Below are 13,647 nucleotides of genomic sequence, written 5' to 3' on the forward strand. Positions count from 1 at the left end.
GTATTATTACTGAAAACAATCACTTTCCCAGAAGCTACAATTACCGGAGTTAAGAGCATAAAGGACAAGTACAGAATGCACCAAAGTACAATTAAAGAAAATTACACAGAGGTGGCCAAACAGTGAGCTCGCTAAAGCCTATGAACGTGGGCCTTCAGGGAATTACTTCCTTGGCCCTCGGGGTCCATGGCCCGTAAGCCTGAGGAGGGCTCAGACTGGATTTTCGTCCATGTTATCCTTGTGCCTCAACTTCTCAGTGCTGGTTACGTATGCTGCGATTGCCAGCAGTGAGGTCCATGTGTACAGTTGTCTTTTATATTGTTTAAAAAGTATTTGCAATGAAGAAGTCATTGGTCTTGCCAAATTCCATTATGCAATCTCCAGCATCATTTCTATCACCAAAGCCATATTTTCCCAACTACTGATCCTTCTTCTTTGTTTCTAACCTTTGCATTCCAATCACCAGTAGTTATCAATACATCTTGACTGCATGTTTGATCAGTTTCGGACTGAAGAAGCTAGCATTCTTCAATTTCATTATCACTGGCTTTAGTGGTTTGTGTGTAAATTTGAATAATAGTGGCCTGAAAGGGTCTTCTTTGTGGTAGTGTTGGTGGTTCTGTGCCGTGGAGTCGGTTCCAACCCATAGCGACCCTGTACAGGGTTTCTGGGGCTGTAAATCTTTACGGGAGCAGAAAGCCTCATCTTTCTCCTACGGAACAGCTGGTAGTTTCAAACTGCTGACCTTGAGGTTTGAAGCCCGAGTCATACATAACCACTACACGACAGTGTTGTACCTCATTACAAATCTTGGTATGTTCTTTTTGATGTTGAATGCAGCCCCATTCCTCTTCAATTTGTCATTCCCAGCATAGTAAACCATGTGATTATCAGATTCAAAATGGCCACTACCAATGCATTTTAGCTCATTTCATTTCAGCCTAGGATATCGATGTTTATACGTTCCAATTCATTTTTTTACAATTTCCAATTTTTGTAGATTCATACTTCATACATTCCATGTTCTGAATATTAAGAGATGTTTACAGCTGTTTCTCTTCATTTTGAGTTAAGCCCCATCAGCCAATGAAGGTCCTGAGGGCTTTACTCCATTTGCATCATCACGGTCAAGTCCACTTTGAGGAGGCAGCTCTTCCCCAGTCACATTTTGAGTGCCTTCCAGTCTGAGACACTTACCTTCCATTACATCTGACAATGTTTGGTGCTCTTCCTCATGTTCCAATATTCAATAAGCCGGTGCTGACAGTACTCCGCTGCTATTCACAAGGGTCAGTGGTTCAATGTTTGGAAGTAGTTTGTCCTTCTTCCTAGTCTGTCTTTGTCTGGAAGCTCAGCTGAAATCGATCTACCATTCCTGACCATACTGGTATTTAAAATACCCATGGCATAGCTTCCAGAATCATAGCAACACACAAGCCACAGCAGTATGACAAGCTGACAGACGACAAACTGACAGATGAGTGATGGAGAGCAGCCCTGGGAACTCATAAAGGAGGAAGCTATTTTAGAGGAGTTCAAAAATCTGAATCAAGGGGAAGACTGAACTTTTTGAGGACCTGGAAGAAGAATAAGACTGATATCTGGAACAATTCCAAAGGGTCCACAGAAAGGCGCTAGGCTCACATGGAAAGCCAGGGTGTGTGGAGTCAAGCACACTCAGCAAAGTGGAATGAGAGACAGCAGAGGTAGGCAGGTTTCTGTCAGGGAGAGCCACAGGCCATGACATGCTGAGAAAGTGATTCAGAATGTGACGGGAAGCCACCCGCAGCATCCTGACCTGATTCTGTTTAGAGACTGGACTCTGAGCCAGAGCGGAAGCAGGGAGTGGGTAGGGCTACTATAGATTCCAGGTGAGGGAGATTGTGGCTGGGCCAGGTGGTAGCAGTGGGCGGTGCAATGTCCTCAGCTGCATAAAGCCCGCAAAATCATTTGGTCTGGCCCTGCCAAGCCATCATGTTGTTGTTGTTGTTAAGTGCCAACAAATCGGTTCCGATCCATAGCCACCCTGTATAGGGTTTCTGAGGAGTGAATGGAGAGCTTGAACCACCAACCTTATGGTTCAAACCAACTTTGCAGTTAAGCGCATTAACCCACAACGCCATACCAGGACTCCAGCCATCACATTGTTATTGTTGTTGTTAAGTGCCGTCGAGTCGATTCCGACCCATAGCGATCCGGTATAGGGTTTCCGAGGAGCAGCTGGTGAGCTTGAACTGCCAACCTTGCAGTTCAAACGACTTTGCAGTCTGTTGCATTAACCCACAGCGCCACACCAGAACTCCAGCCATCACATTAGGGGTGAGTTAATTAAACATTTGAGCAGATACAGCAGGCTAATTTTGAAGTTGATAATTTTGTATGATGTTATAAATGTTGGCAGAAAAAAGTTTCCCCACCTCTGTCCTAGGCGAAACTTATAGTCATGGTGTGAATATTCATGCATGCTAGTCTTCTCAACAGGAAATGTGAGACATCTACATGGTATCCTTTTTTGCTAAGGATATTCTTTTGTTTTTTGAAAATTAGACTCCTAGAAATAGATGTGCAACTGCGAAGTGTCTTGTGCAGAGATTTTGGTGACTGGCATTTGATCTGAAACTAGGCTTCTCTTCATAGCATTTGTCCTTGCAAGGAATCATGCATGCTTTCATTTGAAAATATTATTAGGACTGCAGAAGGCATTCCACTTTGATGTTGTCCTGAATGATTTCCACATAACCTAGCAAGCCTCAAGATGCTAAACCTTGACGTTAGAGACCTTTTCAGTTTGGGCCGTAGCTGCCTTATCTGGTGGGGGCGGTGTGCTGCCAAATTGATTGTGATTCATAGCACCTCTGTAAAGGGTTTCCAAGGTGGTTACGAATTGGACTGTGAACCTCAGGGTCAGCAGTTCAAAACTACCAGCTGTTCCACTAGAGAAAGATGAGGCTTTCTGCTCCCTTAAAGATTTACAGCCTCGGAAACCCTGTACAGGGTCGCTATGGGTCGGAACTGACTCCACCGCACATAACCACTACCACCAAGTCTTTACGGTAGCAGAAAGTCTCATCTTTCTCTGACAGAGGAACTGGTGACCTTGCAGTTAGCAGGCCACCATGTAACCCATATGCCAGTATGGCTCCTAGCTGCCTGACCTGTTGTTACTTGTTGTTAAGTGCCATCGAGTTGGTCCTGATTCCTAGTGACCCTGTATAGGGTTTCCAAGGAGTGGCTGGTGAGTTTGAACCACTGACCTTGGGGTCGAGTGCTTATCCTATGGTGAAGACTTATCTAGATGTCCTAAAAGTGGAGCAGGTCAGACGATGAAAGTTATTAGCATTTGTACATGAGGTTTTGCTGGTGGGAGCACACTCCAGCAGACTTGCCCTCCATCGACCCCTATGTAGTATGGACCTTTCGCTGCCTCCCAAAGCTGTCTGCAAACACCAGGAAATTATTTCAGTTTCCTAAAATTTCAGTCAGTATCTGGTTCTTATCTGCCTGAAGGAGTCAAAATAGTTAAATATGTCCCATTAAAAATGTCTTCTTTTCTCTGAATCCCTAGTCTAGTCCACTTTTTCAATAGTCATCCATCCTGAAATAATCAATTAAAATGTTTTTATTTCATGTTAATTACCAGCTCAAGAGATACTTTCATAGTTAAACCAGCGTTAGGAGCCCACTCAATATCCTTTGACATAGTGAAAAAGGCAAGATGCCGTTTTCCCTCTTCTAGACACAGGGCTGCTCCCGAACCATGTTGTTGGTATTAAATGCTGTCAAATAATTCCAACTACACAAGGGTTCTGAGGGGCAACTGGTGGGTTTGAACCATCCACTTTTTGGTTTGCATTCCAGCGCTTATCCTACAGTGCCACGCCAATAGGTTTTTCTATATAGGGCTTCTGGAAACATTGTTTCCCTCAAGCCCTGATGTGCCCGCTTACTCTGCTATATAATCCAACAGTGGGGACCAGGTATGATTGGAAGGGAAAATGAACCCTTTAAGTTAGTGGGGCCTATATCTATCTTGAGTAAATACATCAAACACTAAGACAGCTCTCCTCCATTGGACTAGGCCATTTTGCCTTCTGATTGGTTGCTGGAACTACTCCTACATTTGTCCTTAGGACATACTGAAGGGTGAAGTCTCAAATGAAAGGCCTTTCATTTCTGAGTGGTATAAAAGCTCAGGAATTCTCCTGCTCCCCCCCTTCCCGCCCCCCACTGCCAACTCCTTTTCTCTCTGTGGAGCTGAGCTAAGGCAGCCTTAAAGTACTTCATTTCCTTTGTGTTTGCCCAAAGAGGAAGTTACAGCACGTGGTTAGCTCTTGATTAGGATAGAGTCCTTTCATCCAATGGGAGGTAGGGTCTCATTTAAGTGGAGTCCTTCTGATAAAAGAGACTGATTATGGCTGAGAGGAAGATACTTTGAGAGTCTAAGAAGGGGTTAAAGGGACCAAGGAGCGTTAGACGTGTGCACTGGCTTCCTGCTTACTCTGCTCCCACACAGTATCGGTGCTTCACCCAGATGTATAACTTCAGTGGGAAAGTTAGACTGACCATGTTCATATCAGCCAGCTGCATGACTCTTGGCAAATTCCTTAACATCTCTGAATCTCTGTTGTTTTATTTGTAAAAGGAGGACCAAAATAGTTTGTTTCATAGGGTTGTTGAGAAAATATGTATGTGAAAAATTTAGCACCTTCCTGACACAAAATAAGGAGACTAAATATTAACTATTATGATTAAATATTTAAGTATAAACTTTAGTATCATTAAGAAAAATCCATTGTTCTGCAACCACCAAACTTGACATGTATTCTACAACGTACTATGACCACATTTTCTAAAACCCAGAACTCTTATCACCTGACAAAGGTATTTTTTTATGTCTGTGAATTTTATTGGGTGAGAGGTCTAAAAGCTATACACGCTATAAAAGAAATAGAAAACGTGAGATGTAAAGTAAGACTTTAATAAGTGGAAAAGCCTGAATATTAAAAGTCTCCAAATGCCAACTGGGCTTTAAAAACACTGCTATCAATTTCTAAAGTTCATTTCGAAGAATAAGTTATTTTAGTCAAAAAGTTTTGAAACAAACAACGGCATCTATGTGTAGAGGGAGTCCTTTCACTCCTAGATAGTAAAACGTATTTGTTGTGACAATCCTTGTTCTTGTTGTTAAGTGACATCGAGTCAGTTCTGATGCCCAGCGAATCTGTATAGGGTTTCTGAGGCGGTATATCTTCATGGGAACAGACAGCTTCACCTTTCTCCCGAGGAGCAGCTGGTGAGCTGGAACTGCCAATCTTGTGGTTAGCCATGTCCTACAGATTCACCATACTACAAACATTAAAGATAATTTAGGAATGAGGAGGCCTATTTTAAACATAACACCAAAGACAGAAACCATAAAAAAAAATTTTTTTTTAACCACACAGGTTTTATTACATGAACACAAAATTTTCTCACATTAAACTTAAAAGTTAAAGTACAAGCTGAGTAAATATTTTTGCAATACACTTGACAAAAAGTTAATTACTTTATAAAGAGTGCCGCACAAAATGGGAAATGAAGTCACTTGCCAAACTTCTAAAAATGAGTAAATGGAAAAGTGCAGAGACTAAAGAAATTCACAACAGAGAAACTACAATGGCCAACAAATAAGGTAATAACCAGAGAAATGTAAATCAAACAATGAGGAATAACCATTTAAAGTTAAATTAGAAAAATATATCCAAAGGATGCTCTGTGGCTACAGGGAGTGTGGTGGGTCCACAGGTTAAGCACTGGACTGCAAACCACAAGGTTGGTGGTTGGATCCCACCAGCTGCTCGGCGGGAGACAGATGAGGCTTTCTGCTCCAGCAAAGATTTTAAAAGCCTCGGAAACCCTACACAGGGTTGCTATGCGTCAGAACAACTGCACTTAAAACAACAATAAATAGAGAAATGGACACTTCTCAGGGGAAATTTTAAAATGCTCCTGGGAAAATAATTTTGAAAACATTAAAAAATATACTTTAGCCTTGACTCCTTCCTTCCTTCTATAATTTAAAAGTAAGACATATATAATTAAAGATTTCACCTATCTGGTGAAAGGAGATGGGGATAGGATTCTTGTAATTCAGAAGTGAGTAACTGTTTCTATGACTAATTGAGACTGTTACAACTGTAAAATGGGGGAGGAGTTAATCTTATAGTCCAGAAGCAGAGGACCCTAGGACCATCACGGGAGAAGAGCACAGGCGGAATGCTCTTCTCTCTTCCAGAGAAGCAGCGACAGCAGAGATGGAGGCAGAGATGAGGACATGAAGAGAGTGAGCAGCTGAGGACTCTAGACTCATGGGAAGAGAGGGACTGAGTGCCGGTGGCCAGGAGGCAGGCTTGCAGAAGGTGCCCTTTGGTTATTTAAATGATCATATATGCCTGAGTGTGTCTTTGTGTACATTGCCCCCCAAAACAAACCAAACCAACAGAGGGAATGGAAGCAGATGCTGTTGAATGATGATGCACGAAGGAGATTGTAATCAATGCAATGAGATGGTGTAAAGCTGATGTTCTCCCATGTAAACTATCACTCAGTTCACAATAAAAATTAAAAACCCAAAAAACAAAACCCTATAAGGACTTAGACAACCATAAAGGTTATAAACACCCTATTTTTACATTTATGAGATGGTGGAATGTTCCGTCAATAAGAACCATGTTATACCTAACATGGGAGTCCTAGTGTGGCGCTACAGGATAAGCTTGCAACTACAAGTCAACTGCAAGATCGGCGGTTCAAACTCACCAGCCGCTCCTAGGAAACCCTACACAGGGTTGCTACCAGTTGGAACTGACTCAATGGCACTTAACAACAATAACATGGGAGAAACTTCACAATTTTGTTTAATGAAAAAGGCAGAATACATTTTGTAAGGCAGCATCGAATTACGTCATACACACAAGTACCAATAGAAAAGTCACTGGGAGATACACATCAAAATACTAAATCTAATTAACTCTAGGATATAAAAGTATCTGATTTTTATATCCCTCTAAAATTCTTACTTTCGCAGATTTCCCATGTGTTTTATAAGTAACTGTACAAAACCTGCCTTTGTTAAAAATCTTGAGTACATGACGCGGAGCTCGCCCGGGCTTGAGTCAGGCTCAGGTTCGCACCTGTATCCGTGACCCCGCCCGGCAGCCTCCGGTTCCAAGCGGAAGGACGCACGCGACAACGGCCACCTCGACCACTGTCCCACCCCTGACCGCGGCCAGAGGAAGCCAGAAGCGGCTTCTCGTTTTTTCAATTTCCGGAAGAAAGGGCATTCCCTTTTCGCCATTCAGAACCCAGACTTTCGGGCTGGACTTGCAGGGTGGAGGCATTGCCTAAACCAGGCCACGAGGCTTCTGGACTGGGGCCTCCAGGGGACAAAGGGTTGGAAACGGGGTCGGCCTGTCTGAAGAACCCTGGTGGTGGTCGTCTTGGCAACGAAGCCCGGTCAGGTTAGGGGGCACGGAGGCGGGCACCGGAGGGCTCCAGCCCCTTGGCCCCGCCCCACCCAACTGCGCCTGACCCTTGGCGGCTCCTGTAGTCACGTGGCACTGGGAACCCGGCGAGGGTGGGGGGGCCGGCGGCCGTCCTGAACTCGACCCGCCGGAGCCGCGCAGCGGACGCTGGGCCTGCGTAGCCGGCGGCGGCGGCATGGCAGCGGCCTTCGAGGTGCGTGTGCGGCTGGTCGGCCGCTAGCGGAGGACCGACGGGAGGGCTGCGGCCCCCGGGCGGCCGTGTGTCTCCGCGGGCAGAGGACAAGCACGAGTGCGCACGCGACTCGGAGGGACGCCTGACTGGCCTGGTCCGCCCGCGGGAATCGGCTGAGCCCGCTGGGCGGTGGGGGAGGGGCCGTGTCGCTCGGTGGCCGGTGGCCTCTCGAGGAGCCCGGAGCCCGCGGGAACGCAGCGCGCCTCGGGGCCTGGTGCCCGCAGCGGAGAAGGGAGCGCTCCGCCGCGGCGCACTGCCTTGGCGGTGGGGTCACTGGTTCCCGGCCAAGTGTCCGCTAAGGTCACTCGGCCAGGCGCGAGGCCGCCTGCGCGGCTTTGTTGGCGGGGGAGGGGCGGGCCGCGCGCTGACCACGCTGGGCGCGCACAGCCTCACGCGTTCCCTCTCCCCTCCGGCAGGTCAGGCGGGCCTCGTGGCGCTCCGAGGTCTGAGCCCTGCCATGGGGGTAGGGGTGTCTTTATTGCTGCAGTTTTCGCTGACGTCTGGGGGCTACCAGAGCAGGGGCCGAAGCGGGTGCTACCGCCGCCGAAGTATCCCCAGGAGCGTCCCCCGGCGGAGCTGGATCAAGCTGCATTCCCAGGCCCGCCGTCTCCAGGGTAGGGTCTGGCCTTTGTTGTGCTCCCGGTGGTGGTGAGGGGCTGCGGGGGGGAAGGACCCCAGTTGGCGCCCAGTGTTGGGTCTGACAGTTGGACGGGAATCCAAGAGGGAAGTTGGTGGAGGGGCTCACCGCAGCCCTCACTCTCGTGTTCTGCTAGGAAATGGGGCTTCCTGATCCTGTAGAAGGGCTGTCTGCGGGCGGCCCCTGGCATGGTTGGGGCCGGACCAGGCGGGGGACAGAGTATACTTAATTTTTCCCTCTCCTGCTGTTGCCCCGATAATCCCCAACATGGTCAGGGGGGCTGGGCCGGGCATCGGCCCCTCGGGGTAGCAGGATGTGGGTGGTGTTTGGATTGTGGGAGCCCTTTCCTTTCTGGGATGTCCTAATGGTGTATGTGGGCGGAGGCGGGCAGACCGTGGCACAGTCTGGGCAGGAGGTTGCCTAGCAGAAGGCTTCTGGAATAACATTTCGAGGCCGCCTCATGTTCCCTGAGGAGTTCGCTTTCTGCAGGCTGCTCTGGTTAGAGACTGGGCTTAGTTAGGCATTGAGTGCCCTCCCCGAGGCTGTAGAGCCTAGGAGAGGATGGTAGGAATTAAGGATTATAGCAATTTCTGTGAACTCTTTACAACTTGAGTATCTAGAGGAAAGAACACTGGATTTGGAGTTTCGACCATAGTTTCCGTAGTCTCAGTTTTCCATCGCTTTGTTACTGTATCTGTCAGATGGGACGTTAACTGTGCCTCCAGCCTCACAGCGTTGCTGTGGAGCTCTGACGCAGCCTTAGGAAGTGAGGAAGAGCTATGGGGCAGCATTTTGGGAAAGCAGAAAGCACTGGCTGCCTTCCTGATGAGCTTTGGGGGTTCGCTGCCTGCTGAATCCCGAGTGGGTGCAGTGAGGGGTTGTAGGAAGTTTCCGTAGTCTTAGGCTAGACAGATGGACTTGAAGTGTTACCTAGAAGCTCAGAATTGAAGTCAGGGAACATACATGAAACCTAAGGTTAGTCCAGCCTCGTGTTCAAGGCTGTAGGGGTCAGGTTCAGGCTGGGGCCACCAGGGAAGGAACTGAGACAGAGCTGTCTATCTCCCCAGTGACTCTGCTTTTCTGCCCTCAGTGGAGGAAGAACTGATGCTGGAACGGCGCTGCAGGGGTCCTTCGGCCATGGGCCCAGCTCCCCCCCGCCTCCTTTCTGGGCCCTCCCAGGAGTCAGCACAGACCCTGGAGGAGGAACCCTGTGGGTGGAAGTCACTGTTGGGTGGCCGGTCCCCAGGTGGAACCCACCGTTGTGCCCACTGTAAACGGCACTTCCCAGGGTGGGTGGCCCTGTGGCTTCATGCCAGGCGGTGCCAGGCCCGGCTACCCCTGCCTTGCCCTGAGTGTGGGCGTCGCTTCCGCCACGCCCCCTTCTTGGCGCTACACCGCCAGGTCCATGCTGCAACCACCCCAGACCTGGGCTTTGCCTGCCACACCTGTGGGCAGGCCTTCAGAGGCTGGGTGGCCCTGGTTCTGCACCTGCGAGCTCACGAAGCTGCAAAGCGGCCCGTCGCCTGTCCCGAATGTGAGAGACGCTTCTGGAGACGAAAGCAACTCCGAGCTCACCTGCGCAGGTGCCACCCACACCCGCCGGAGGCCCGGCCCTTCATATGCGGCAACTGTGGCCGAAGCTTTGCCCAGTGGGACCAGCTGGTGGCTCACAAGCGGGTTCATGTGTCTGAGGCCCACGACGAGGCAGTGGCCAAGGCCCTCGGGCCTCGGCCCAGGGGTCGCCCAGCAGTGGCTGCCCCCAGGCCTGGTGGAGATGCTGTGGACCGTCCCTTCCAATGTGCCTGCTGTGGCAAGCGCTTCCGGCATAAGCCTAACTTGATTGCTCACCGCCGTGTGCATACAGGCGAGCGGCCCCACCAGTGCCCGGAGTGCGGAAAGCGCTTCACCAACAAGCCCTACCTGACTTCTCACCGGCGCATCCACACTGGTGAGAAGCCTTACCCGTGCACAGAGTGTGGGCGCCGCTTTCGGCACAAACCCAACCTGCTGTCACACAGCAAGATTCACAAGCGATCTGAGGGGTCTGTACAGGGTACCCCTGGCTCAGGGAGTCCCCAGCTTCCAGCTGGCCCCGTGGAGCCCTCGCTGGAGCCCACCCCAGAGGCCCCACTGAAACCTCAACAGGAGTCTGCTCCAGAGCCTCTGCTGGTAGCCCCTCAAGCACCCCTGCAGGCCCAGCCTATAGCACCCCCACCGCTCTACAGCTGTCCTGAGTGTGGGAGGAGCTTCCGGCTGGAGCGTTTCCTACGCGCTCACCAGCGGCAGCACAGTGGTGAACGGCCCTTCAACTGTACCGAGTGTGGAAAGAACTTTGGCAAGAAAACCCACTTGGTGGCTCATATCCGCATCCACTCGGGTGAGCGGCCCTTTGCCTGTGAAGAGTGTGGGCGCCGCTTCTCACAGGGCAGCCACCTGGCGGCCCACCGGCGTGACCACGCTCCTGAGCGGCCCTTTGTCTGCCCAGACTGTGGCAAGGCTTTCCGCCACAAGCCCTACCTGGCAGCGCACCGGCGCATCCACACTGGCGAAAAGCCCTATGTCTGCCCTGAGTGTGGCAAAGCCTTCAGCCAGAAGTCCAATCTGGTGTCCCACCGACGCATTCACACAGGCGAGCGCCCCTATGCGTGCCCCGACTGTGACCGGAGTTTCAGCCAGAAGTCTAATCTCATCACCCACCGCAAGAGCCACATCCGAGACGGCGCTTTCTGCTGCGCTATCTGTGGCCAGACCTTTGATGATGAGGATAAACTCCTGGCCCATCAGAAGAGGCATGATGTCTGAAAGGGGCAGGGCCGGCATCTAGGGGCTCAGGGGGAGAAGATTTGGATGTCGTTTGAGAGGAGTGTCCCAGTGGGCAGATGGGATGCGAGTCACTGGAAGAGACTGAGGAGGGGGGAGCAAAGTGAGGCCTGGGAGAAAGCGAGAGCAACTCCCCTTCTTCAAGGAATTCCCTTCCAGAGGGCCAGGGCCCCAGCCTCCCAGCTGGTGTTTGCTAAGCTGCTGTTCCAACTGTTGTGTGCCCTGGGAATGTAGCAATAGCAGCTTGATCTACCCATAGTGCCCTTGGGCTAGAGAAGCCACCAGTGGAAAGGAGGACACTCCATCCTCTGGTGTTAACCGCCTTAATGTCTCTGTGTCTTTTATTGTGAGTTACTGCAAACCATTTTGGAAGTAGGTGTGGTATCATTCTTAGTAAACAAACACTCGGGGAGGAAAAGTAGGCCAGTTGGATATACCTTGGAGAACCTGCTGGCCTTGTTAGAAATGCACCTGGACTTTGTCCAGCATCTGGAGGTGAAGCCAAGCTGTTCTTGCTTGCCCCATCCTGTCCCCTTCCTCTGCCCCCTGCATAGGCACCCAGAGTCAGACTAACCACTGTTAGTTAATGCCTCCCCAAAGTCCAGCCGCAGGGCAATTCCCAGCACCCAGCTTCCCCTGGCTGTCCACACCCCTGTGTCTGACTCCCCAGATTCCTCCTCCACTCCTGCAAACCCTCAGATCCTGATAGAAAGGACGGACCCATTGCTGCTGGAATTCGGTGATTTCCTTTTCAGCACTAATAGTATTTGGTGCCCTGCGCAGCTTGAACACTTAGGTTACAGGGAATTCCCCACCTCCAGAGACCCGGGGTCTAGTGTACGAGAATTCTAATTGTTAGAAATGATTCCCTGTAATAAACGAAGTCTGCTTTCCTTGAATGTCTACCTATTGGGCCTTGTTCTGTTCTCTGAAACTTTACAGAACAACCATTTACCTTCCTTTTCAAACTAGAAATAAAAATTTGGTTTTAGAACTGGTGGCTAAGTAGTGTTCTTTTTCCCTAGGGAGCTGTGAAGTTTGAGGAAGAAGCACGAATGCTTCCAAGGGAGGTATGGGAGTGTGGGTGGTGACTGCAGTGACTCACCAAGTGCCTAGAACTTAGTTCCTCTACAGCCAGGAAGTTGATCGAGCCAAAGGTCCAGAAAACTCCAGCGGGCTGCAAGCTCCTTAGTTCCTCTACAGCCAGGAAGTTGGTCGAGCCAAAGGTCCAGAAAACTCCAGGGGGCTGCAAGCTCCAAGCTATCTGGGTAGTAGAGCCGTAGTCATTGTCATCTTCCTCACCACCATGGCCTTCATGTGACCCCATCAAGCACTGAGGAAGGGGAGACTCTCTGGTGGTTAGATGTGGACCTTCCCACCAGCAGTCGGCATTGTGGGACTGATGGCATGAAGAAGAAACCTATGGTAGGCAGGCAGCCAGCCCTGAGCAGCAAAGGCAGCTCCCAAGTCCTGTTACATACACTACATCTAGGCACTCAATCTTTGTGGTCAGGTACAAGAAGGAAAAGAGTAGGAGGGACTCAGGAATCCTTTCCCCAAGTTCCTACGTCTCTGACCTGTCCCCCTAATCTGGCCATGGCTACATCTGACTGCACAGATTTCACATGAATTTAGTGTCTTTTTGTCAGGCATCAGCAACCCTATTCATGCTGGAACAGTAAACAAATATGATCCTCTGATTCAAAACAGCCAATACCTGTCAATTTCAGCTCATTAATGCCTAGGACATGGGTCTTTACACATTCCATTTCCTATTTAAGGACTTTGAACATACTTAGTGTGTTCCACATTCTGATTATTAAAAGGCTGTTTGCAGCTGTCTTGTCATTTTGAGTTGTGCCCCATCAGCAAATGAAGGTCCTAAATAAAAGCTTCACTCCATCCCCATCACAGTCATCGCTATTTGTGAAGGCAGCTCTTCCTCAGTGGTAATCTCAGTATCTTCCAACCTGAGGGGCTCATCTTCAGGCACAGCTATCAGACGACATTCTGCTGCTCTTCCTAAGATTTTCAGGAGTGTTTTTCCTCCCTAGTCTTAGTCTGGACGTTCCCAGCAACATCCCACCACAGTGGCACACTGACAGATGAGTGATGGTGCAGGTCTGTTAAGGGCCGTCAAGTCGCTTCTGACTCAGCCACCCCTGAAAAGGATTTCTGAGGAGCGACTGGTGGGTTTGAACGCTGACCTTGTGATCCAAACAACTTGGTGGTTCAGTGCTTATTGTATACCAGCACAGCAGGACGAATAGCCACAATTTATTAATGAGAGGCAGTCTGCAAAGAAGTTGCTCTAAATTATCTCAGTCTCAGAAACCCTTGGGGTGTTGTTGTTGTTGTTGTTGTTGTCAGGTGCCATCGAGTCGGAACCGACTCATAGCGACTCCATGCACAGCAGAACGAAACAATGTTCGATC

At 49.6% G+C, this 13,647-nt stretch overlaps 1 protein-coding gene across 1 annotated transcript; it reads left to right on the plus strand.

Moving 5' to 3' along the window:
- Positions 1-8,212: 8,212 nt before the first annotated feature.
- On the plus strand, positions 8,213-11,194 carry REPIN1 (replication initiator 1). Its single transcript, XM_006861213.1, has 2 exons — positions 8,213-8,369; positions 9,483-11,194. The coding sequence occupies exons 1-2, from the start codon at positions 8,213-8,215 to the stop codon at positions 11,192-11,194; spliced, it is 1,869 nt and encodes a 622-aa protein (XP_006861275.1).
- The last annotated feature ends 2,453 nt before the right edge of the window (positions 11,195-13,647 follow it).

This window comes from Chrysochloris asiatica, unplaced genomic scaffold, assembly GCF_000296735.1.
Source record: "Chrysochloris asiatica unplaced genomic scaffold, ChrAsi1.0 scaffold00041, whole genome shotgun sequence".
In the NCBI taxonomy this organism is placed as follows: Eukaryota; Metazoa; Chordata; class Mammalia; order Afrosoricida; family Chrysochloridae; genus Chrysochloris; species Chrysochloris asiatica.

Excerpts from the sequence above, each read along its gene's own strand:
- REPIN1 (XM_006861213.1), top strand. The coding sequence starts at position 8,213 with ATGGGGGTAGGGGTGTCTTTATTGCTGCAGTTTTCGCTGACGTCTGGG. Across the intron at positions 8,370-9,482 it reads CCAGGCCCGCCGTCTCCAGG|TGGAGGAAGAACTGATGCTG; the intron begins GTAGGGTCTGGC and ends TTCTGCCCTCAG.